Here is a 26,061-nt window from a genome sequence, read left to right as displayed (position 1 = left end):
AATCATTTTAACTTCTTGTCAGTTAAATTTTTATGTAAAAAGGATTTAAAGTAAGCATCATGCTTCTGTCCAGAGACTTGCGATAACGAGATGCAATTGCTAGGGAGGAGCAAGTGACTTCTTACTTAATACACAGGACAGCAAACCAAAAGATGAAAGTGGTATAATGTGTTTATTTGGAAAAGTTTCAAGAATTTGTAAACACACAGTTACTCCTGTGTAATCTAGCTTTGGGATTATGTATATAGAAATAACTTAAAATTATTTAATAAGAATATATTTTTATGACTTCTCTGTCTCTTAATGAATTACCCGAGCTATATAAAGAGATTGTATGAATTATTTAAGAAAAGAACTAAAATTTATAATTTTTACTTAGGTTTTGCATTTGCTTGGAATGGCACTACAAGAAGAAAAACAACATCTGGAGAATCTCAGTGAGGAGAATGTTGTAACATTTACCTTCACTCAGAAAATATCAAGTATGCCTTTCTTTTCAAATGTATAGCAAATTTTAAATAACTGAAAATGCCAATATCTCATATTTTATTCTTGCGAAACATTATTTACCAGAAGAGTGTATTTGTTTATCTATCAAAATTTTACCAAGTTGACTATACATATGTGCTTTACGTATGTGTGGATTCTATGATAGTAGCAATACTAAAGGCCTTTTCTAGAGGAGAAATCAGAAGTTGAATAATTCCCAGTAAATCTGATTCTTAATATTTTTAAGTAGAGCCTCAACAAAGATTGCCGTACACGATCTCATGCTACAATTGCAAAAACTGTAGTTCTTAAATGGTCTTTTGATCTTGACTCTCCTTTGTATCTTTGGACTAGTGCCTATAGTTTTGCTCAGACTCTTCCAATATTTTATTTCCCACCTATTTTAAATGGAAGTTCTGCATGGCAGCCGCCAGGATGAAAACAGCCAGGAAGCATATACAGTGCATTTGTCTTGTAAGAAAATATAGCCAGTGAGCAAGACTTTTAAGATTATTTCCTCTAACTTTTCAGGATTTAGAGGACATTCATGAAAGTGTTTGGGGGGGCGGGAGGGCAATAGAAGTTACATATTGTGCCTATTTGTTGAAGGAATTCTTCAGCTGCTGAACATACGCAAGTGTTGTTTTTTGGGTTTTGTTGTTTTTAATGGTAGTAAGTGATTAGTTTCAGGTAACAGTGTAATCGTTGTTGTAATTTTTTTTTTCAGGACCAGGAGAGGCACCCAATAATTCCCCTAGTATACTAGCTATGCTAGAAACACTGCAAAACGCACCTCATCTGGAAGTGCACAAGGACATGATCAGATGGATATTGAAGGTAAATCTGTTTTATATAACTGCTGAAAATCATGGAACGAATATTTTTGAAACTTTCCTAATTGTATTGTCATGATTTCCTTATTTCCCATGTTGATTTGTTGTGCATACTTTTTTCCTCTTCCAGAATCCGACACTGCACATTATCTGGCCAGCTTTATAGTATGCAGAGTTATATTTACATGTCACAAACAAATTAAGTATTTTTTTTTTCCTTACAGACTTTTAATACTATTAAGAAACTAAGAGAAAGCTCTTCTACAAGTCCTGTGGCTGAGACGGAAGGAAATATTATGGAGGAGGTAAAAACAAGTGGTTAGCTGATCTGGAACAGGTCTAGGTTGTGACTAGCAAAGGACTATGTTTCTAATTGCAGACCTAAATCAAAGATGGGAAATGTCAGTGATTCCTGAAATTTTAGTTCTGTCTCGACTTACAGATCAAACCCATTTGTTTGAAAGACCTTTTGGGAGAGTCCCCAGACTATTTTTACTTTGCTTTACCAAATCTTTGGCAAGTTTACTGCTTAGAACTGTTTGTAGTACTGATCACAGCATTTAAAGATTCTGTTCTCCCCACAATTTCAGACTCCTTGGAAAGCTGTGGAAAATGCACCGATGCCATTTCTTTTACCATGCAGGTTGTTCCAAATAAGCTCTGTTGATTGTCTTAGCTGGACATGGCATTCTGGGTGCTACACTGTAGTGCATTTAGGTATACAGCTAACATGAAAGAATAGTAGCACTAGAGACCTGTCGCTTAGCTTTTTATCTTATGGATGCTCAAAGGGAAGAGAAATACAAAATACAGTTAAAGGTTGAGGGGGAGAGATACCCTTTTGGATCTGCAGTTCTATCTGGCATTGAACATGAGCTAAAGAAAAGAGGGCACAAAATAACTTTTTTGGTAGACTGTTTTCTTTGTCTTTTTATGGCATTTTCATTGTTTAGAGGTTAGTACAAGTTACACGTAGTAGCTAAAATAAATTATCTGTTGTAACAAGATTTTAAAAATGACTAAGTGAACAATGCAATTTCAGAGTTCACGTGATAAAGACAAAGCTGAAAGGAAGCGAAAAGCTGAGATTGCCAGGCTGCGCAGGGAGAAGATCATGGCCCAGATGTCTGAGATGCAGAGGCACTTCATAAATGAAAACAAAGAACTCTTTCAGCAAACGTTGGAGGAGCTAGATACTTCAACCTCCGGAGTACATGACAATAGGTAGAGGAATCTTACTTAAGTTTTTTCCCTTCAACTTTACGTCAGATTGTCCTATTGTTACTGCTCAAAAAAGCCCTTTTTTTAGTCTTGATGGAAAACTATTCAGAAGATTTAAGACCAAAAAAGCAGCAGTAAAGGGAATGCTTTCCTCCCCATTACTGTCAAGATGGTGGGATAAATATTGGTTTGTCCCTCATCCCATCCTCATAGTGCTCAGCATCAACAGTCGAATAATTTTTTGTATAAAATCATCCAGTAAATGGTTAATAATACTGAAGAGACTATACTATTAATCATTGTAAATTGGAAATAGCTGATTTTGTCTGTTGAGGATCTGAAAGAAAATCTACATGTAGCTGAAAATATTATTTGAAAAATGCTAATGATTTTGTGGGGAAGGGGAGAGTGTTTTCAGAGTTTGTCAGGAACTTAAGGGATGTTGATGATGGAGGGTTGCAGGTATAATTTCTATGTTAAACTGGAATTTTATGGAAAACATGTTCTTGCATAACTGTTTCTGGGGACATTAGATATTGTTGTATAAATGCCAAAACTACTGTTTTGTCAGAAGTTGAAGTGCTTATTGAAGTGTTTATCATAAAACTAGAAGGCTCATTAATCCTATTTAATTAATGATCTGATTGAAATGTTTTTCAAGTAATTTGCTCACTAATATTCTTTGAATATTCTAGCCCTGTAATTTCAGATGCAAAACTCACAGCCTTGGGACCAGAGCAAACTAGAGTAGCTGAACACAGACAGGTTGTTATGTGTATATTGTGTCAGGAGGAACAAGAAGTTAAAGTGGACAGCAGGGCTATGGTCTTGGCAGCATTTATTCAGCGATCAACTGTGTTGTCCAAAAATAGAAGCAAAATTATTCCAGACCCTGGTAAGTAGTGCTTATACTTGTCTTTAATATTAATGGATGTTGGAGTCGCTGTAACAGCTGCATGCTTTCTTTTGAGACAGCAGTATCACCTTCTTATGTTTATGTATAGTTCTGAATGACTTCATTGTAATCAGTGGCAAAACTCCCGTATTTTTAGTGAGGTAGAAATGTGTTTGCTGTGATTTTACATTATGATTTAGAAAAGTATTACCAAACATTCTGAAAGCTATTTGTGACAAATTATTTGTAACTATTAAAAAACCCTTCAAAATTAGAAGTGCTTGTTCTTAAACTACGCCCGTAACATTATAGAGAGAGGAGGTGTTGATGTACTGCTGTAAAAACACATGATATATATTTCCTTCCTCTCAGTTATATAATCTGAAATGCCTTTTAGTGGTGATGATAATAAAAAATGCTTGGATTTAGGTAACTTTATGAAACAGATCACTCTTTGATCAATGGCATTGTTATAAAGGTTCCTTTGGATTCTATATATGTTAACACATAGAGAACTTCTGCACTGAATCATTTTGGACTCTTACTCTGAAGTTCTTGGGGACTTTTACCAGGGCCCAGAGCCTCCAAAAGCTTGGTTTGAAGTTTAAGTACAATACGTGCATTCAAAACAAAATGACACAATGCTGTAACATTTTATCAGCAGTTGAGTCTTGATAAATGTTTATTTCAAGGTTGGTTTTTTTATTTTAAATACAGAAAAGTATGACCCGTTACTCATGCACCCAGATCTGTCATGTGGAACACACACGGGTAGCTGTGGGCATATTATGCATGCTCATTGTTGGCAAAGGTAAAACGCTATATTTAAATTTTTAGTCCAAATAGCATGTCATGCCATCAGTTTGCCTAACGGCACTAAGTTTAATGGCAAAATTAATACCATGTAGTAAACTTAAAAATCAATGTCATGAAGCAATGAAAGCAGTTTTCTGTTGAGGGGATAAAAAGGAAAGTAGAAATCATTATAATAAATATTGTAAACATGTTGAAAATAATTTTCATTTACTATCTGTCATCTTGATAAAGAAGAATCCAAATCCACATGTGGCAGGTTTCACTCCTTTTGATTGTTTGTCCCTGTGCATAATCCCTTGCGGTGCACAGATACCTGAACACTGAAGCTCAGATTTTTTGGCGGGTTTTTGCAGTTCAGTAATAGACATATTCCTGCTGCTTCTTGTGCTCTCTACTGAAGTTTTAAATGATAGTGTATCCCTTGCACTCTTAATTCCTCTATCAATTTTAGTTTGAACTAGAAACATCTGCAACCTAGTTCAGGCTTATCTTCAACATAAACTCAATTTTATCCTTTTTTAGTTTTGTTTTTTTTATAAAACCTTTTTCAATTATTTTTCATCTTTGATTTTTGGAGTTTGATTTTTGGGTTTTTGATTAGTGCTATGTGGTGCCAATGCCATGTGACACATGCAAGCTCTTGAAGCCTCTGACTTCGATTAGGCGCTTGTTTTGATCCTGGCCATGGCTCCTGATGTGCCTGATTTCAAGTTCTGCCTTGTGTGTAAGTCTGTTAGGAGCTCCCAGAGATTCTGTGGCCATAACCACATGGTGATCCTAGTGCAGGTTTCAGTTGTGGTCTTTGATATCACTGCTCACTGAAGATGTGTTCTTCATCATCTTGTGTAGCTCATATACAGTCCTTTGTGGTTACTGTTAACTCCTGGAAATGTCTTTTAGATGCCTGTATTCAGACTGCTTTTGGGTCATTGTTGGGCATGCTATAAGCCATCCCAGAGGCTTCTGGAATACCAGCTACGCTTAGCTAAGCAGTGAATTCAGTTCCCTTTCAAGTAGCATTCAGAGATAAGCCACCAGTTTTTCCAGTTGCTGCTCCACTGTGACCTGTAATGAAATATGCACATGGATAATATTCATGGCACCTCCCTTAAAATTTTAGGCAAAACTGAAGAATTTTCTTGTTTTTTAATCCTTCAACATTCTCTCTACCTCTCCCCTTCACCCTTCTTCCCCTAAATGAAAATTGCTGTAGTTCAGACTTAAATGTGATTTTGACAGCCCAGTGAACTTCAGCACTTTGGGGGATTTTGGCTGCCATAAAATGGGGATAGGCTGCAGTTAGTAATACTTTATCAGTCAGAAGGTAGAGCTTTTTGCTTCAGGCAATTCTCTTATGTATATCTGGGAAAAGGCAAAGCAGTCTCTTCATGAGAATTCATTAATTTATATGTTAAAGTACTGTTTTAATAATTTGTCACTAATATCTTTTGCTCTTTTCTAAAGGTATTTTGATGCTGTCCAAGCAAAAGAGCAACGAAGACAACAAAGGCTACGAGTACACACAAGTTATGATGTAGAAAATGGTGAATTTCTTTGCCCACTCTGTGAATGTTTAAGCAACACTGTTATTCCTCTGCTTCCTCCACCAAGAGTTTTGTTTAACAGGTCTGTTTGCTTTATAAATGTTCTTGATAAATGTAAAAAAAAAAAAAAAATCCTGAACAAGCCACACCTCAATAACCCCTTTCAAAATGTTTATTATCTTCTGTTTTGATAACGTCAAATGGATTGCCTACCTGCTTATTTTGGTTTATGGACGTTCCTTGGTTATTGTGTAGTATGGAATTCAGCGTATGAGAGGACAGTGAAGTGTAGGACCTGCAGGAAAAGAACTGAGGATAGAAAAATATGTGAGCAACAGAGGAAGAGCCTGCTGAGAAACAGAAGAACATGGAATGCCTATGAAATACTGATTCTGTATATAGTTTGTTCTTTGCTAATGTGTGCATTCTGTTTATATGTATTTTTGGACAGGTTAGACTTTTCAGGCCAACCGAACCTAGCTCAGTGGATCAAAACAATATCCCAGCGAATAAAATCGCTGTATTTACTTCGAGATGAAGACTGTGCAAGTAAGTCTGAAGAAATTTGTACATTTGTATGTGAAAATCACCTAGGTTAGAAAAGACCCTTAAGATCGTCAAGTCCAACTGCTAACTTAGCACTGCCAAGTCCACCACTAAGCCATGTTCCCAAGTGCCATGTCTACACGTCTTTTAAATACCTCCAGGGATGCTGACTCCACCACCTCCCTGGGCAGCCTGTTCCAATGCTTGACAACCCTTTTGGTGAAGAAATTTTTCCTAATATCCAATCTAAACCTCCCCTGGCGCAACTTGAGGCTGTTTCCTCTTGTCCTGCCACTTGTTACTTGGGAGAAGAGACTGACACCCACCTCGCTTACAACCCCCTTTCAGGTAGTTACAGAGAGCAATAAGGTCTCCCCTCAGCCTCCTTTTCTCAGGCTAAACAACCCCAATTCATGAAAAAGACCAAGTATTATGATTCTGTCACAGTGGAGTCGAGAGATGGTGGCAAGAGTAGCTTGAAATTTCAGTTTCTGGTGATGTGCTCCTGCACTTTTTTATAATGCAAAAATTATGTATAGGTAAATAATCGGTGTTTTATTACATCTTGTTTGTACAGGCAATTCTGGTAATTCAGAAAAAATGGATCAGCTGCAATTACCTGAAGGATTTAGACCAGATTTCAAACCGAAGTATGTATTTACATCTTAATAAATCATTAAAACTTCATCATGAAAGGGTAACATGAAAATAGAACATGACTTCTGCACTGTAAGGTCTCACTAATGAAGGCAAAAATACAAATTTTGCCTTAATTAGGAAAGTTAATCCTATTATTATGGTGGTATTGAAGTCCAACCCACAAGTAGCAAATAATGCAGTAGGCTCTGAGGCAGATGGGATACATGGATATGAAGAGAAGACACTACTGTTGTATAAATTTCAACATCAGGATTAAGCTTTCTTTCCCTATTGCTTGTAACTGGATGAAGGACTCATCCATTATAGCTCAGCACTACGAGTAAACCATCGAGAAAGACTGAAATGGAGAGTATATTAATACGTAGTTTCAGCTACTATGGTATGTTTGTATTTGAGTCTACCCCTTCTTCACTTGGGGAGAAAGTAATGAAATTCATTATGTGGTACAGACATTTATCTGCCAACTGCAGGCAAAAGTGCAAGACACCTATCCCAGCTGGTGACAGATTTTGCCATCAGTCACACACAGTTCTTTTAATTAAGTCTTAACTATATTATTCTTGAAGACTGGATATTCTTAATGGTAAAAAATGAGATTGGTTCCAATCAGATAATAAAAAAAATAATTGGGAGTGTATCTATCACAGAATACCAGATACAATGAAAGATAATTGAGTTCTCACTTAAATTTTAAAAATGCAGGTGTTCAGCTATGATGTGAATGCTCATCATTGAAAGTACTATGCTGCCAGTGGAGAAGAAATGAATAAGTAATGCTTAGTTTTCTTTGTTTCAGGAATCCTTATTCTGAGAGTATAAAAGAGATGTTGACAACTTTTGGTACAGCAACATACAAAGTAGGCTTGAAGGTTCATCCAAATGAAGAAGATCCACGTGTACCTATAATGTGCTGGGGAAGCTGTGCTTACACAATACAGGCTATAGGTACATACTAATGTATTCAATTTGCTCATTTATATGTGAATTTTAGAATTTAGTTAAAATCACAGCATTGAAATATTTTGTGGTTTTGTTTTTTGTTTTTTTTTCCAGAAAGAATTTTAGCTGATGAAGATAAACCATTATTTGGTCATTTACCTTGTCGACAGGTAAGGATCAAGTAGCAATTCCTGTCTGAATCAGTGGAAGAAGAGGGAATTGTGCTTATTTTATGCAGAATATCTAAATTTTAACTTATAGTTATTTAATAGTTGTATTTATTGGATCCCACTGTTTAGTCAATCAGTATCTGACTATTAATCTATTTAAAAATAAAATCTAGCAAAATTGTTATGTGTGTTTTTCTATAAATGCATAGTTTAGTAAGGCCAGGGTTTCTCATGGTAACAGTCAAAATAAGAATACTGAAAGAAACTTGTATATTTGCATAAACATAAATATCATATACTTAAACACTCAAACTGCTTCCATAAACTGCAGCTGATGGGGGCTGAAAAGAATGCTGCAAGTCAAAAGACCTTTTCATACTGAGGAACTTTAACTGTGGCAGTGTCTCTTTTTCTTTGTTTTTAAAGGATGACTGCCTTACATCATTAACAAGATTTGCAGCAGCTCACTGGACAGTTTCATCTCTTTCGGCAGTACAGGGTCACTTTTGTACTCTATTAGCATGTAAGTTCACCACCTTATTCTGTTTTTTTACAGAGACACAGATATAGAAAGATGCTTACAGAATTATTGGTAGTCTTGATTACAAGAAGGTTGTTTTATATAGTGGTTTTAAGTAATAGACCAAGAGCTTGTATTTTCACATGTGTACCTATACATATTTCATCATACCATGGAAAAAGAAGACATTTCTTTTGGTCTGCAGTTCCAAGATACATTTCAAGAGAAGCATTGACGTTTTCATGTGAAGCAGTTCTGTTGATTCTTCCCAGCATGTATATTGCTGCTTTTAGAAAGGTACCTAGAGCAAAGAGAAGGAAGCGTGGGCCTTCACAAAAGAGAAGTGATACACCACAACTTTAAAGAGGAGGAAATTAAGGGTAATATAGTATTGAAAGGAAGTAGGATATTTGCAGAGGTCTGTAATGTATCTGCAAACTTCTCTGCCTTTGAAAAGTAGGATCTGTGATAAGACAGGACTTGCTATGTGACGTGACATAATATTAGTTGAGAATTTTAATGAGAACAGCCAAAATGGTCCAAGCTTTAAACATTTGTAGATACAGGGGAAAAGTCTGAAGTTCAGCCTAATGCAGTAATTACACGTGAGAGGACTACTCTGAAAGCGTATTGTAAAATGGGGTAATTTTATATATTTACAGTCAGCAGAGCAGGGAAGCTTTTAAAATGCATTCATATACTGAAATTACTAGTAGAATTGAAATTACCTACTCCAGCAAAAAGTTGTCAGCTTTATAGGGCAGGACTTAATTGACATCAGTTTATAGCGGTAATGATTAAGTCATTTGCTGTGTGAAGCAGAAGAGAAAATGTTGCTAGCTATTTGACTGGAACTTTGTAGTGTATAGTGTTCTGCATGGTTTGGGTTTTCATGAAGACTTGAATCAGTGTTTCTTCAAAGCTCCTCTTCCCTCCAGCTGACAGAAGCAACTGTACTGCTTTTATTTTTATGCAGGAAAAGTGGGTTTTATTTTATTTTTCAAGGCTAGGAATAAGGAAAATTATTAGCCTTTGGTCTGTCAGCATTCCATGAACTGTTCATACATAAATATAACATCAAATAGAAGTTTAGGTTTGGAAGTCCCTTGCTCTGGTCACACTTTTGATAGAAGCATTTTTCAGACTTTTTCGTTGAGTTCTGTGGCTATATGCTTACAAAAATAAAAGCATTTGAAATCTAAGTGGTGGTGAAATGTTTGTTAATAGAAATAGCTTCAAAATGTCACAGATCTCCAACTGTTAATTTTCTGGCCAGCAAGGCAGCAGTCTTCAACTGAAGTATTTTTAAGTTATTATGATGAGACTATTTTTGACCATAGTAGTGTTAAACTTGGCAGCTTAATGCTTGGAAAACTATTCCCATAGCTGCAGTTTAAATGCTTTTATTGTAAATCAGATTTTACTGCTTGGAGTGAAGAAGTTTGCAACTGTGCCTTGGTTGTTTTAAATACATTGTAGCATTTTCAAACACTTTATGTTTGCTTTTAGGTAGAGTTTACTCCATTACTTGGAATTTATGAAGTGTGTGAATTTCTGTTGTCAGCTGGAGTGCTTTGGCTAATACTTTGTGGTTACTGTGAATGTGAATACTACAGACATGGAGAGACCAATACCTAGCTCTTTCTTAAACAGAGATAAAATAACGAATTTAAGAGACTCTTTAGCAATGCATTTTTGAACCCGTGAGGCAAATTTAGGGAACCTTGTAAAGTTCAGCAAATTGCAAAAGTTCCCGTTGAACAGTTGTCCACAATTAGTGTTTCTGTTTACTCGCTAGTCTTTGAGCTTGAGCTATTGTCTCATTTTATCTCCCACTGGAAACCTAAACAATGAAAGAAAGTCATTTTGGGAGTAGTGAATGGCAGCACTTACTTTCTTATAGTTACTTTGGGTTTGTTTCATTTCAGTACAGTATAGTCAAGTAGGCAAGAGTCTTTTCCAATAATCTTGAACAACTCTTGAATTCACACCTTTCTGGCCAAAACGGACACATTTCTATTTTAAATACTTGAAACATAAATGAAGGAGGTGGCTCTCATTTTGTAACTGAAGTACACTAAAATCTTTTCATATCTAAATGTTCAATTAATAAATTTATTTTTCTCTTTAAAATATTCAGCACTGGTGCCTAATGAAAAAAATGGAAATCTTCCTTGTATACTTGATATTGACATGTTTCATTTACTGGTAAGTATTCTGTAATATATATATTAATAATGTTTTGATCCAGTAGGCACAATGTCAAAACTTCATTGGAAACTTTCTTTTACTTTGGATTAGAGAGCTTTCAAAATGTTCAGGTTTAGAATGTTTTCACTATGTAATACAATTTAAAGACCTTTTTTTGTTGTAAGTATTCTTATCTATAAATAAAAAAGCGGTAGAAAGAGGCAGAGTGTATACTCTCTGGATATTAAAATAAATAATTAACACCCCCCCCCCCCCCAATAAACATAAGCAAAGAAACCCCAAAACACACAAACAGACACCGCCCCCCCAACCCCCTGATAGTTAATCATTGTTCCCTTAAGTAATGGCTGGCTAATTAGCTTCAAAATTAGCCTTATGAGGTATGCTTCCTTCAAAGGGTATAGCTGCAGCACGAGCAGAGAAAATGGGAAGATTCAAAAATAAAAGGAATATATCAGCTTTCTTGTTTTCTTTTACAGGTAAGCTTGGTGCTCTCTTTCCCTGCCATACATTGTCAGGATTTTTCAGGGGTTAGTCTTGGCACTGGAGATCTTCACCTGTTTCATCTTGTCACTATGGCACACATAATACAAATTTTACTTACCTCATCAACAGGTAATGCCACTTTCCTTCAATTTTTATTGAAATGATTTTTCAAATCTGTATTTGGAAAACACTAAGGTGCTATTGGTAAATGTATGCCGTTTACAGCGGCCAAATAAAATTGTTGGTTCTCTCTCTTTCAGCCCATGGAAAGTGTTGATAAATTGTACTCATGAAAGTTCAGTCTTGTGTCTCTATTGCTTAATTTTGGAGCATAGCTAGTCATGAATCCTAACTTTCCAGCTAATGTAGCAGTGCCTGGAAGCGTTTATTGCAGAGTCTTGGCTTAGGCATTGCGTGATGAATAAGTTGCATTAGCAAAGTAAGGAATCAGTGTATTTTCTGGCAAGAGGGAACTGAATAAGGTGTCATATGCCAACAGCAAAGAACTACTCCAAGCAAGTTTTTAGGAAACCCAACCAACTGAACAAGTAAACCAACACCTCATTGCAGTTGACGATAGCATAAACTTGGTAAATAAGATGTGCAGCAGAAAACTTTTTTTCCAGTGCATCATATTGTAGTACAGTGGAACGTTTCACTTAGTTCTGGCCTCTTTCTCAAAATTAAAAAAAACCACATTCTTGCTGTCTAAACGTGTATATGAAGTAACTTGCTTATTATCTCTTTCTTCAGAAGAGAATGGCATGGATCAAGAAAACACTAACAGTGAAGAGGAAGTAGCTGTGCTTACACTGTATAAATTTCTTTGCCAGTCTACAGGAAGGTAAATCTTTTATTAAAATTTTATAGTATTTTCTCCCTTCTGGACTCAACATTAACTACTGACAGATTTCTCAAAGATGAAAATTTTAACTTGGGAACTCGTGCATCTTGTTTCTTACCTATTGCTTCCACATACACTTTTCAAGTAGCTATAAGTTCCTATAAATTCCTCTGCGCTCATGAAGATACCTGCTCATGAAAATTATGCTCTGGAACAATTTTTTTTACTCAGTTTACAGATGTGTAGAATCTGGAATTGGCAGTGTCTGAGTACAGAAAACTTGTTTGGATCTGAAATGCCTATGCAAAATTTTCTTTAATGTACTGCCCCAGTTGGTTACATTTATGAATCTCTATTTCATTGTTTTTCTTGGAGTTAGCTTTGAAATAAACACTTTGCATAATACTTGTTTCAACTGAAGCCAGTAATTTAATATGAAATGTGACTGAGGACTTACTAAATATAGATCCCAAACTGAAATGATTAAATAAAAGCAAACTTTTTTATTATGCTCTCTTAAGTGCCTTGAAAGAAATTTCCTCAGGCTGGCATCTGTGGAGGAATCTAAAAGCTGGAATCATGCCTTTCCTGAGATGTTCTGCTTTGTTTTTCCATTACTTAAATGGAGTCCCAGCACCCTCAGAAATTCAAGGTACTGTCTGCTTTGTATTAAATAAGCTTTTTAAAAGATACAAACGTTTATGGACAAAATAAATTACATTTACACTCTTCTCAACAGAAGCCAATTGAATGAATGTGGGTTTATTACCAGTGCAGAATCATATCTGCATAATGAAAAAAGCAAAAAAAACCCCCCACTGAACATCTAGAAAAACAACACCCCCCCCCCAAATTTGTTTCCTTTTTAAAATGCATTTTTTTAATGTCGAGGCCAATGCCTTTCTAGATTACCTAAAACAGAAACTAGTGCTCTTCTGTTAAAAAGTGAAATACTGATTATTTCATGTTTATTGATTACTGTTTTCAAATGAGACCTGCTTTTGCTTGCATTGATTTCATTCAAATCAGCATCTGCTAATAATTAAAATCTCCAAATACACTGATGTTACGTTACACCCCAAATAATCAATGTTATTAACATACTTTACTGTCTTCCACATATGGTGTATGTAGGGACTGAATGTATTGTAAGAAATATCCTCAGATTTAATGATAAGTAGGTTCACAGTGCTTCAGGATTCCCATGTTTAAAACACAATGGCATGTGGTGCTGAGCTGACATGAGAACAGCTCCAGAACTTGAAGAATGTTTCCTTGATATATAGCTTCTTGACAAATTGTGTTTAAAATATAGATTATTTTCATTTGACAATAGCAATTTATAAAATATTTGTGCCCCCCCAAAAAAAAACCCCAAACAACCTCTATTTCTGAACTTTATTTTCTATAACAAGTTTTCCCAAATCCATGGTCTGGACCAGTAGTGACTGCTTTGGGTTCTTTCTTACAGACACTCTAGGGATGAGGTACAAAGTGCCGCTGTACTTCTGGAGTGTAGGTCTGTGGGCCTTTAGAGAGTTGGTTGTAGGAGAGGGGAAGAGGAAGGCTTTGCTTCACTTTGGTATGGTCCTCAAGTCCTAGGTGCTTGGATGACCCTTCCGGTCCCAGCCACTGAGGGATGTCCTGCTGGTGGCTGTGGCATGGGGTGTTCTGCTTTTGCTAGCTATTCCTCTGCCCCAAGACCCAGTGAACCCACGGCTGGCCTGTATTGCTCTTCTCTGGTTTTTATTGGAGGTTGCAAAATGTGAATCACTCGGCTATGAGAGGAAAGCGAGCACAGCTTTCGTTTTCATTTTCTTGCAGTCCTTTATTCAGGACCAAAAGAGGCAGTGCCATCAAGAGGTACTGGTATTCTTTGTCCTGAAAGTTGGGAGAGCAGAGGCCCAGGGACTCAAACCAAAAGACTAGTATCATGAATATGGCAATGCAGCAGTTGTGTCCTACATAATATTTTTGAAGAGTTTAGCATTGCAAACGTTTGGAATTTCAGTATTTCTGAGGCTGTGGTGTACTTCACTGGTATACGGTTGCTGATCACCTGTCTCGGTTTGTGTCACGGACTACAAGGAGCACAAACTAGCGATTAACTGATGACCTTAAAACTTCGTATGTCTTCATTTTAAAGACCATTGAGCTCTCTATTGTGGCTCTTACATGACCAGGCTTTAAACATGCTTAGAGGGGAAGGTTGAGAAAGTTGCTTCTCATTACTGGCAGTTTTCCAACATAACTGCCTGGTGTCTTTACTAACACTCTTTTATACTTCATACTGCATTTTAGGACAGGGAGGAGAATACAGTTTAAAAAAAAAATAGCTGTCCCATTTAGGGCTGTCTTTCATTTATTGTAGTTAATGTCATTTAAAAAATGCAATTATGAGAATTATACTTTTTTTTTTTTACAGTAAATGGAGCAAACCAGTTTGAACACTTATGTAGCTATCTTTCCTTGCCAAACAACCTCACTTGCCTTTTTCAAGAAAATAGTGAGATTCTGAACACGTTAATAGAAAGGTAAGTTCTGATTGTGTGCTTAGTTTAAATGTAATAAGGAATTCTGCACAAGATAGTAATATAAGTATTCTTCCAGGAATGCATGTATGGAAATTAATAGTAGACTTTGAAAAGCAATTGTGAAAGAAGTGTTTGAAGAAAAAAGTTTTGTTTGTAGAGATGATTGAATAGATGTTCTTGGAGTTTTTACTTACTTGTTTTTGGAAAGTATCATCCAATGAAGTTAAAAGTAAATTTTTTTTCTTTCTTGTAGTTGGTGTAGTAACAATGAAGTAAAAAGATATCTTGAAGGCAAGAGACATGCTATCAGGTAAAAATGGAGACATTTTAAGCAGACGCAAGGGAGCAACTTTAATGTTGCAGTTTATTTTTTCCAAAGGGTGTTTATAATAATACAGTATCAGTTCTGCTCTATTGAATGATAAAGCTATTGGGGGATAAGCAAGGAGATTTTTGGAATTTTGTAAGAAAAGTGAAATATTGCTTAAATTAGTAGATTTTTAAAGGCAGAGTTAGATATTACAGTTTTATTTAGACTGATCTGTAGTAATCAGAGGCCATAACATTTCTCCTCATGTTTCCTATGGTAGATTTGTACCTTCTGATTCAAAAGGTGTGCTGGAAGACATATATAATCTTTATTTAAAAATACCAGGCATTGAAGGGCTTTTTAAAGAATCCAAATTCTTCTGTGAAATCAACATTGAGTCAGTTGCTGAAAAGAAAATTTGCTTTTCATACATTTCTGCTTGATAAGCAATTATTTTGAATTCAGAACACATTTAATGTTTAGTGGGTATAGAAAAGTGTTTGGGGTGTTTTTCTCTGTAAAGGCTGGGTAAAAATAGTGGTTATCAATTATCCAAATAATTATAAATGAATCAGGTTCACAGTGCTGTCACTAAAAATATATCCCTGCATTTTGATCTCCCATGCTAAATACATAAAGTCAGTCCTTCACCGTTGCACATACAATAAGGCTAAGTGACAAAAACAAACATTAATCACTTCATCTGTTGAATACTAGGCTATTAACAGAGTATCTTACACAGTAAGAATGCTCTGATTGTGTAATTCATTTCCAGTTATGTGTGATTGTTGGGGTTTTTTTCCATGTCTTGCTTTCGCTGATTTTTAACTGCTCTTCCCAACATTATGTCTAACTTGACAGTGATTTTGGTTTTTTTCCTCCTCTTGGCATGTTCTTGTACATTGCTTCTGTCACAGTCTAATTTGTATTATTCCTAGAGTTGAAGATTATTAAACCTTAGTGTATGGCATCTGCAAAAAAACCCCAACTTGTAACTGTTATTTCTAAAGATATAAGTATTTGGTAAAAAAAAACCTCATTAAAAAAAATAAGAAAACTGGAGGTGGTCTAGTTGAGAGATGTTGTGTGTTCCTTTTTTAGGTGCTGCCACTTCACTCTATGAATGGCAGAGAGAGAGGAGAACTTTAAAAATTGAATTATTCACAGATGCTGTTTAGATGAGTCAGGAAAACATGAATGAGTTTGAAATCACTGTGTATTATTCATTGAAATTATAACTAATTAATTTGATTGCTTTATTCTAGCTATGCAAGAGAATCCAACAAATTAATAGACCTTCCGGACGACTACAGCTGCCTCATTAACCAAGCATCCAATTTCTCGTAAGTTGTATACAATTATAGCGAGCTCCCCTAAAGTCTTCTGCTCCTTTTGATGAACTGGGAAACCTCTAATCTGAAAGCCTCAGAAAGATATAGATATAGATTATAGAGTCGTAAAGTTAATGGCACATATTGATTGTCATCTCTTCCACTGAAATAGAAATTGCAAGGACCTAGATAACTGTTAACTGTATAAATGTTCAAAAGTACTTTTAAATCTTTTTACCATCTAGAGTTAATACATACAATGGATTTTTTTTTTTTTTTTCCTTAAAGGTGTCCGAAATCAGGTGGTGATAAAAGCAGAGCCCCAACGTTGTGCCTTGTGTGTGGGACGATGCTATGTTCTCAGAGTTACTGTTGTCAAACTGAATTAGAAGGAGAAGATGTTGGAGCCTGTACTGCACATACATACACTTGTGGTTCTGGAGTGGGCATATTCCTTAGGTAAGGAACTGCACGCCTCTGCTTATATTGCTGGGTTAGATGGTGTGTGTGGATGTGAAATGAATAGTTCTATAAATATGATTGTAGGGGTGGTTTGTAAAGGCAGTGGTTTGTTAATAACAGGGTTGCCTAAAAACTAGAGTGTGTTCAGCTTCCTTGTACTTTGTTATAAGGTCATTTCTTTGAAGATAAGGTGTCATACAAAATTTGAGTTTCATTTTAAAGTGAGTTTGTTTTCTCTGTGTGTTTATTTCCACTCAAGTATTACAAAACAATGAAGGTAAATACCTCGATTTTTGTTGTTGTTGTTGCTGCTGTTGAAAACATGAAAATTCATTTTAGTTGTCTTCCTGCATGCAAGGAAAGGTTAGATAATGTCTTTTTTCACTTTGGCAAAGATTAATGAGAAATGAAATTGTTTTGTTTTCTTGTTATGGTTGTGTCAAGTATTTTACACAGACTGCCAATAATATGACAAGAAACTACATTGGTTTTAACTGCTACCAAGGACTTATAGCAGGAAGATAATAAGATCTTTAGGTGTTTTTTTTTTTTTAAAGTACCTTTAAAAATCTGAACCTGCAGATTATACGGAATGAAAGTAGGTGAGAATTGGAAAAATAGCGTCTATAAAAATATGAGAAACTATCCACCTAAAAATCAATACCTAAAATCTTCTCTGTGTTTCTCTCCAGAGTACGAGAATGTCAGGTGCTATTTTTAGCTGGAAAAACAAAGGGCTGCTTTTATCCTCCTCCTTATCTTGATGACTATGGAGAGACAGACCAGGGACTCAGGTAATTATTTAAAAAGATACATCTTTTAAAGACAGGAGTTCTGTAACTATCTGGTCCATATTAACTTTTAATTTTAATTATATAGGTAATACTCTATTTTGACATTTCTGCATCTAATATCTTCAAATATTTTAATGCTAATATGTGGTTTTAGGTTAAAAATATTTAATGGAAGATCTTTCCTAGGTTATAGCCAGTTGTCTTGAAGTATAAAAACTTAAATCTTTTTAGCATCTGTGAAGTTGCCTAGAAAATAAGGCTGACATTTTTATTTGTTTATAGTGCATTTATTTGTATAATCTGTGTTAATTTAATACCAAGTGAAAATACTGCGAGATTATTTTATTTAATGTGATAGTTCTTTGTCTTAACTCCTGTCTCTGCTTCCCGTGAGAATAATTTGGGTACTTGATATTGTTAATGCTTGCTACTTCTGAAACTGGTAAAAATCATAGAGTATGAGCTGGTTCAGCATGGCATAGTTGCTGAAAACCTACATTCGGACTTCTGTGGGACTGTACGTGAGATTCTCAAAGGCTGCAGGGAACCGTTGAGCAGTAAGGATCAGGGACCAGACCAGGTAGTACTCCAGTTTACTCATCAAAGTATCTGTTGATTTGTTCTGACAAGAGAATAATGTTAAAGGATTATCTACATATTCTAATATTTTAAAGGGTTGTCTAATATTTAATAGAAGTCACACCTGAGTGTTTGTGCTTCGTTGCAGTGTTTTATCATTCCTGATTAATATTATCTTCTTTTCAGACGTGGGAATCCCCTACATCTGTGCAAAGAACGATTTAAAAAGATTCAAAAACTCTGGCAGCAGCACAGTATCACAGAGGAAATCGGACATGCACAAGAAGCAAATCAAACACTAGTTGGCATTGATTGGCAGCATTTATAATGGTTATCTGCTGAAGACTGGAACTTATTAAGATTTTTGTAATTCAGTAAGCTTTTCAAAGGAGGAATTAGGAAAAAAAGTCTGAGGGAAAAAAACCCCACCAAACCCAGTCCTGTTATTTAATCTTTGTTTTACAATGTATTTCATAAAGATACCATTTAACATTAATCAAGTAAACTTCTTTCTATGTAAGCAAGTTCTATTAGTCATGTAATTTGCACTGTGCTTCCTTCACAGAAATGTCTTGGGTTATCAACCTGGGCAAATGAACTTGAGTTTCTGATAAAAAAAGAATGACTCTTTTTGGAAGTCTGACTATGATCTTTCTTATAAACTGCAAGAGAAAAAGACTGCTGAAACAGAAACTAGATAGAGCACAATTACGGATTGTGTTTTGCCCCTTGCTAGTAATCTGAGCCGTTTTATTTATTATTCTGCATTTTAATACTTAAGCTGTGTGTACATGCAGTGGAATGAAGTAAGGAAGCAAATAATGTAGCAAATGGATATTTCTGTCTGCATCAGTGGATAATTCACTCTTTCACTTGCTGTATCTAAAACGATTTTGTCATTTGTACTCTTGCAGCTTTATGGCTTACAGTTGTTTTTTAACTAAGGAAACCTAACACTAGCTTTACAAGTAAAATAATTTAATTTAAAGCTTTTTCCAGAGCATTGCACTCCTTAGAATTACATAGATTGTAATTTGAATTTAGCTGGGAAACCCTTTCACTTTCAATTACGCGATTGGTTATTGGTATTCAAGGGTTGACATTGTGCTTTAGAAGTTACTTTAAGATAATGACAGTACGTAAAATGTCATGAAAGCTAATTTTATGTTAATGTGCAGAAGCACAGAGGATATTTTCTTCATTTTTGTTAACAGTCAACTTTTAAGGTGCAAATCCCTTCTCCTTTTTGTTTCAGACAAACCGAATGGTTTCCTCTGGCTTTGAAGGGCCACAATCACACTGCCCACATTTCTGCATTGATTAATTTTTTTTTTTCTCTTGTCCCATCAAGTATATTTACTTTTTGGCTTGATTTAAAGCTCTGTAAAGATGTTTGCATATAGTATATTTTATAAATATATTCTATAACTGCGCAGATTTGCACTTGACATGAGGGTGCCTGAAGGCAGTGAGTTTTCTAGCTGTATGTAATTAGACCACCAAGGTGTCTCTAAAAAGTGACATTATGCTTATTGATTTAAAATAAAATCCATTACCTTTATTTCTCCTATCTTCTGACAAATTAGTAAAATCTTAATTTACATAGTTCTGTTTCCTTAATAATCTGTGGTTCTTTTAGTTAAGTGTTACTTTCTGACTACGTCTTCAGCCCAGATAAGCAATCCCTTTACTGTCTGCTGTGTCTTCAGTTACACTTGGTCTGACTGAATTGTTTCTATTTTTACAGATTTAATGCTTCAGATAAATTTTGTATATTGATGGTGTACAGGACAATTTTTCAAACATTCAGTAACAGTATTGAGTGAAGATGTGAAATATGAAATAAAGAAACTTGGCCAATGTTGATTTCTTTTTCTTAAAAACAGTACAGACTACTCTTGTCTCTGCCTGTTGTAGTTCTAGTCACTTATATATTGCTGTCACTTTTTACAGAGACATGCAGAAGTTGCAGGAAAAAAATACATTAATGCTTTATCTCTGCCTTCCCCTACTTAAACTGGCTTATATATTGACAATTTTCTGTGCATGGTACTTGAAAATCACACTTTTTTCGTGATGTTACTATTCCTTTGCAGAAAGCCTCGCTTCTTAAGCTGTGTGCCACAATTTTAAATAACGTGTAACTGCACTGAAAAACTCTTTTCCTGTAAGCATAATATTAAAAAGATAATTGATGATACTGAGAGATTTCTCTGTGCAAAGCAAAATATTGACAGCAAGAAGGATTTTTTCCCTCTGGGATCAGAGTTGAAGACTGCAGGGTTGAATAGGTTGGTAAAATTATGACCACAAATAATTGCAAAGTACACAGTTTATCATTTTTTGCAAGTTCAGTCATTCTTTACTCAAGACTTCTATTTTCTGATTTGGTTTGCATGTATTTATATTAATGTAGAAATATTTATATATATAATATTGTTTCAGTATCAGGGAAATAGTATCTGTAATAAATTGGCTGTAACTTCAGTATTTGCGGGTTATGTGTACAATCTACAATGTATTATGTGTTCGGGGGGAGAAAAGAAACATCATCAACAAAACCCCACAAAATCCCCAGGTCAGAAACCATCACAACAGAAATCAAAACCAAGCTGAAAGCATCAAGTAAATGCTTTTGGTGTTGACATTAAATAAGTTGCATCACTTTTGAAATGATGTTTTTAGAATTCTGCTGAGCTTGTTCCTTCAAGTGTGTCACCTTGTTAATCACAAGCTAACAGAAATACCTGGGTGTGCAACATCTGCAATTCCCCGGCTAAAAATGTAAGATGATTATATTATTAGTGTCATTTGCTTCAGTCAGCTAAACCTTTCTTGACCTCTGCCAAAAAGTCTAATCGTCTCTTTAAAGGTTTGTAAATTATATTTTATAAAGGGGTGAGGGTTGAGGTTCACATCAATAATGTTTTTCACTCTGTTCATACTTCAGGATAACACTTTGTGCTCTTCCCCAGTCTGCTGTAGGAGGCTCGCGCTCTTACTCTACAAGTGTGGCCACACAGACCTTCTGTTCTGTCCTTTTACTTTTGATGTGAAGCCTTACCAGCTCTCAGGCTCCAGCCCTGGCACCTCATTTAAGTGCATTTTATTTTCTGCTAAATGACTTGGTCGTTTGTTTAGAAGCTACACTGCTGTGATGATTTTCTCTGTGACCTAAACGTGTAGAGGAGAAGCTGGATGCTCGACTTACTGTGAAAGTACCTTCAGCACAAAATCCCAGCTGTTTTTCCTTTCTGGAAGATTGAATTGCACGAGGGGATTGCATCTCGAATCTCTTCACAGTAGAGTCCCGTTCTGATCCGACTTGAGTATGCAGTCTGTCTCCTTTCTGCCCTGGACTCTCCTTCTTTGCTCCTTTCTAGGAATCGCCTTTGGGAAGAAGTAGTGGCTCCATTTCCATCCCACTGTTGAGATTATTGTTTATGGAGTTAAACACGACAGCGTTAAGCATGCCACTTGTAACTGGTTGGTGTCCAACTGTTCATTGCTGTCCTCTGAGCCTGAAAATCCAGCCAGGCTTCTGTCCACCTTGCAGTCTAGTCTACATCTCCCCAAAGTGGTTATGAGGATGTTGTCTGAAATAATATTGAAAGTTTTTCTAAAGACTTCCACTGTACAGAGACAGTGGTTTTACAGCAACATTCATTTACTAAGAAGCAAAAGAGGAACAAGCCTTTAAAGTAACCCAACAGTTGAATGATTTTGTGTGTGACCAGGATAGGGAGGCGCTCTCTGATAACAGCAAGAGATACTGGGTTGATTTTTCTGGGGCTTCTATGGGTCTTCCGATCTTCCTATTTTCGTATTGCAGTCTGCTGTGCTTTTGGTGAGCCAGGGCCATTAGCTGGCCAATCCTGCATCTTAGTGGGAATGGGATGGTGCTCTTCATATCCTAACTGGTTTTAAAGGAAGACTTTCTTAGGGAGGCATCCACTTCTCTACCGTCAGCTGTTCAGTTCCTCAGCTCCTTATGGTGAGTGTCCTAGAGTCCTGCTTGATGCTGCATGGAGAAGGTTGGAGACTTCATGGGAACAACACGGGATGCAGCTGTTATAGAGGCTTGCCTTTTGCAGGAACACTTCCAGGTGCCCAAGGGGTGACGACAGCCAGGCAGCCTGCCAAACACACCTCTCTGTACATCGCTATCACCATCCATCTGACTGCTTTCGCTGGATGACTGGTTCAGGTTGTATGGTACTCCTTCAACACATCCTCAGCGTAAAGGCATAGGGATGGGCCCACAGAAAGGTTGCTTACCAGTGATGGGAAGTCTTACAGACAAGTTGTCTTCAGGGAAATGTCTCTCCTTACCTTTAATTCCTGTTTTTTCTCCCCTATGGGATTTGAATGTTTAGAAGAATGGGAAGGAGTAGAGTTGGCTTATTTTGGGCTATGTTCAAACAAAGGTGGAAAGCGTCCCACACCAAGAACACTGCAAACGGGTATTTCTGAGGCAAAAGCCTCCATCATTTTAGTGCCTGATGAAAGTCATGTGTGTGTGCCTGGATAGCACATCTTAATCTCTAGTTGCCGATAACTTCGGCTTGTTGGAGTGTCATTTCTTCGTTTGGGAAACCAGCAGTGGCCGATGGAAGGGCATTGCTGCCAGCATGGGATAACTAGGTAGAGTTGCACGTGCCGCAGGCAGCTCTGGAGCGTGGAGGCATGTCCAGAAGAAGCTGGAGCCTCTGGGCCTCTCCTTGCTGCCAGCCAGCAGTGCCCGTGCAGGTTGGGGGTTTGCTGTCACGGAAGTTTGAACCGTTGGGCAAGGGACAGTGAAGCGCTCCACCTCACGTGGATGGTTGGGGATCCCAGGCTTGACTGCGGCTCTTGGCCTCCAGACCAGGGCCTGGGAGTTCATCCCCCACAAAGCTCTCCCAGGCCTGACTGGAAGTCCTACAGAGCTCTGCACGCTGATGGGCAGCTTTTTCCAGTAAGAGGGAGAAAGGACGTTACTGTCTCTCTTATTGCAAGGCTAATAACGGTCGGGAGAAATAGCAATTCCGGGCTCTGTTCTGGGAGCGTCAGCTCAGCGTGTGATTGCTAATGCAGGCGTGACTTGTGTAACTTTATTGAGCTAGTTTTGTCAATATTACTGTTTTTACCTTCTGCTGACCTAGACGTACTTTGTCAAACGTGGTACAGGCTGATACAGGAACGTAAGCTACGGTAAAGTAGCTCGGACATTTAGGAAGCAGGGGCTTGTGAACGCGACACACCAAATGCGTGTTACAACCCTCTGATCGCGTGGGGAGTGTTGCGATGCTGTTTAGTGCACCTTGTCGCCAGCGGCCAAGTGTTTGTGGTGATAGGTGGAAGCCTCGTACTAAAACATCCTATGGCTCTGGCTGGAGACCTTATGGAAGGGCATGGTAATTTTATCTTATTTAGCTTTCCAGGTTCCCTGTGTCCACCTGCACGCTTACAGCCACAGGCACCGAGATGTGTGTCCGAGTGGCCCGGCCAGGACTGTGTGCCACAGAGGGCAGGCGCGATGGCTGCCATGTCCTCCCTGCGTTCCCCCTTGGTTGGCGACGGCAAACTGGCTTTTGGAAAGGTGTTTTGATACCCGTTGGGATTCAGCAGAAACTGTGGTGTCATGTTTTTTCTCAGTATCCCGCTGCTTCTGCCACCTTCCAGCCCTCTCCTGGCATGCAAACATTAGATGCCCCAATCTTTTATCTTTACGTCTTGATGGAGAGATGTGTCACTCTTCTCTTGGAGAAAAAAGAAGAGGGAGAGCATGAGGAGTTTCTGCAGCGCGCCCCGTGTAGGAGCTAAGAAATGGCAAGTACTGATCTTCGTCTGCACGACGGCAATGATTAAATGTTACCCTTTCATCCGTTTGTGAATATGTATTTTCATCGGCTCTTTCCAGACAGCATGAGCTCGGGGGTGGTAAGTTTTCCAGCTTGTTCTTTGCGTAGGATCCCGGAAGGAAAGCCGGACGGGCTCGTCAGCCCCGGGCAGGGTGGGACAGCGGAGCTCAGGTCGGCGATGGCATCTCTGCAGGCTGCTGCGGCATGTTTTAGTGACTTACAAAATGAAGGCGTTGATTTGAAATCAACCACCTATTTGAGGAATAATGTGTGGAGCGTATTTCTGTACTTGCAGTACTTTAAATACAGAGGATGCTAAAGCATGTTCATAAATCGGAGAAAAGGTTATATAAAAATAACGAAGGCAAGGAGATCAGCAGTATGTTCACTGATGTAATCCACTGGCATCCTCTAAGCAGAGGTGCCTGCACAGAGGGGTAACGTTTGCTCCCCATAAAGACAGCTCCAAGGAGCCTGCGTTTTCTTGCAATGGTTGTATTGGAGCCTTTTGGAATGAATGTGCACTTTGGCACAAAGTACACTAGAAGAAGGGGAAAAAAAAAATCTGCAGTAATTGTTGGGCATCTATTTAATGCTGTTGAACGAATCAGGCATCTCAGTTGTGTATTTTACATCCTTCCATGTCAAGCTTTGGTAATTCATAAAATGCCGCAGTAGCTGGAAGCTCAGAAGATTGCATGCATTCGTGTTGCGTTTTCTTTTCCTGTATACTCAATGTGGGCCTTAAGCTCCCCTCTCTCTCTATTTTATTTATCTCTACTCCCCTCTTTTTTTATTTAATGGAGAGAGAACTGCTCTGTGACAGCAACACACGTGGCACCTGGCGCACGCAGAAGCGCAGTGTTCAGCTGGGAGGCTAAGGGGTAACCGCTGTTAATAGCGACATACGCGAGATATTTAAACAACACACCTTCTTGGGGGTAGTATTGCAGATGTGGAATAAACGTTATGCAGGTGTTGAAAGGTGTCAGGTCCGTCTAAGACGACAAACCAAAAAACAAACGGAGGTGGTGGAGTCACCATCACTGGAAGCGTTCAAAAAACGTGGGGATGTGGCGCTTCAGGAATGTGGTTTAGGGGGCACGGTGGCGTTGGGTTAACGGTTGGACGTGATGGTCTCGAAGGTCCTTTCCAACCTTAGTGATTCTGTGATTCTGTAAAACGCGATTGCTTCAGTATGCTGGAGCATCACACGTGCTCAGGGTGGGAAGCCCTGCTCCAGGCCTGGCTAGCGAGGCGCGCGGTTTCCCAGGGCTGTAGTGATCGTAGAGGGAGAAGGATGGGCTCGTTTCCTGCTCTCAGAGCTTCAGGATCTGCTTGTACGTCTCCACCAGTGGCAGAGACCTCGTTGTGAAATATTTGAGGAGGGTATGTGGCACTGGGAATGCCTACCTGCATGAGCAGCATGCCTGGTTGAGGACCAGCTTGTGAAGAGGGAAGGGACAGAAAGTCATTTTGTCACACATGTTGGGGACATGCTGCACTAGTAATTATTTGAAATCTAGAGACACTGTTATGAATCTCTTCCTGAATAAAATGCTTTCTGAAATGAATTTAATCAATTTTTAACATTCCTTGATCTCAAGAACAATCTGAAGTACTCTAAAACTTAAAAAATAAACCCTCACACGTAAACAAGTAGAGAATAAATGTAAATTCTGGGACCTAATTACACTTAATTCTGGATGAAAACAAGAAATGCTGTCATCATTTACTTAAAATACGCCTACAGCAACTTTACAGAATCAATGTTACTTTGGCTCTTGATTGCTTTATATAATTAATGAAAGATTCATTCATATGAACTTGGGAATTCACCTTGTCTTTGTTTGCATTTTCCACCCGTCTTTTTTTCATCTTTAAGCTTAGTCTTATTCGTGTCAGAGAAAAGACATGCGTAAGTGGGAAAACACACCCATTTGAAACCGCGCTTGTCTAATGCAGAGCTGTGCTACCCTCTGAACAGGTTACTTGGGCGGGTGGGAAGGCAAAAAGCCATTCATAAAAGGAAAACTT

General features: G+C 37.6%; 1 protein-coding gene across 3 annotated transcripts in view; it reads left to right on the top strand.

Moving 5' to 3' along the window:
- Positions 1-18,512, top strand: part of UBR2 (ubiquitin protein ligase E3 component n-recognin 2) — a gene marked incomplete at both ends in the record, with an annotated part of 56,382 nt that extends 37,870 nt beyond the window's left edge. For 2 of the 3 annotated variants that reach the window (XM_081998100.1, XM_081998101.1), the window contains 22 exons: positions 380-482; positions 1,217-1,326; positions 1,547-1,627; positions 2,365-2,546; positions 3,239-3,438; positions 4,156-4,249; positions 5,719-5,880; positions 6,250-6,347; positions 6,922-6,994; positions 7,801-7,949; positions 8,058-8,113; positions 8,540-8,636; positions 10,774-10,841; positions 11,324-11,459; positions 12,084-12,174; positions 12,696-12,826; positions 14,600-14,708; positions 14,962-15,018; positions 16,284-16,361; positions 16,638-16,808; positions 17,504-17,605; positions 18,371-18,512. In XM_081998100.1, coding sequence (XP_081854226.1) covers positions 380-482; positions 1,217-1,326; positions 1,547-1,627; positions 2,365-2,546; positions 3,239-3,438; positions 4,156-4,249; positions 5,719-5,880; positions 6,250-6,347; positions 6,922-6,994; positions 7,801-7,949; positions 8,058-8,113; positions 8,540-8,636; positions 10,774-10,841; positions 11,324-11,459; positions 12,084-12,174; positions 12,696-12,826; positions 14,600-14,708; positions 14,962-15,018; positions 16,284-16,361; positions 16,638-16,808; positions 17,504-17,605; positions 18,371-18,512 — 2,490 coding nt within the window. Of the gene's footprint in view, positions 1-379; positions 483-1,216; positions 1,327-1,546; positions 1,628-2,364; positions 2,547-3,238; positions 3,439-4,155; positions 4,250-5,718; positions 5,881-6,249; positions 6,366-6,921; positions 6,995-7,800; positions 7,950-8,057; positions 8,114-8,539; positions 8,637-10,773; positions 10,842-11,323; positions 11,460-12,083; positions 12,175-12,695; positions 12,827-14,599; positions 14,709-14,961; positions 15,019-16,283; positions 16,362-16,637; positions 16,809-17,503; positions 17,606-18,370 lie in introns of all 3 variants that reach the window. The other variant, XM_081998102.1, reaches the window with a different exon arrangement.
- Positions 18,513-26,061: the final 7,549 nt, after the last annotated feature.

Source organism: Phaethon aethereus, assembly GCF_964289735.1.
Source record: "Phaethon aethereus genome assembly, chromosome: 3".
In the NCBI taxonomy this organism is placed as follows: domain Eukaryota; kingdom Metazoa; phylum Chordata; class Aves; order Phaethontiformes; family Phaethontidae; genus Phaethon; species Phaethon aethereus.
This window is presented reverse-complemented; position numbering and strand designations above follow the sequence as displayed.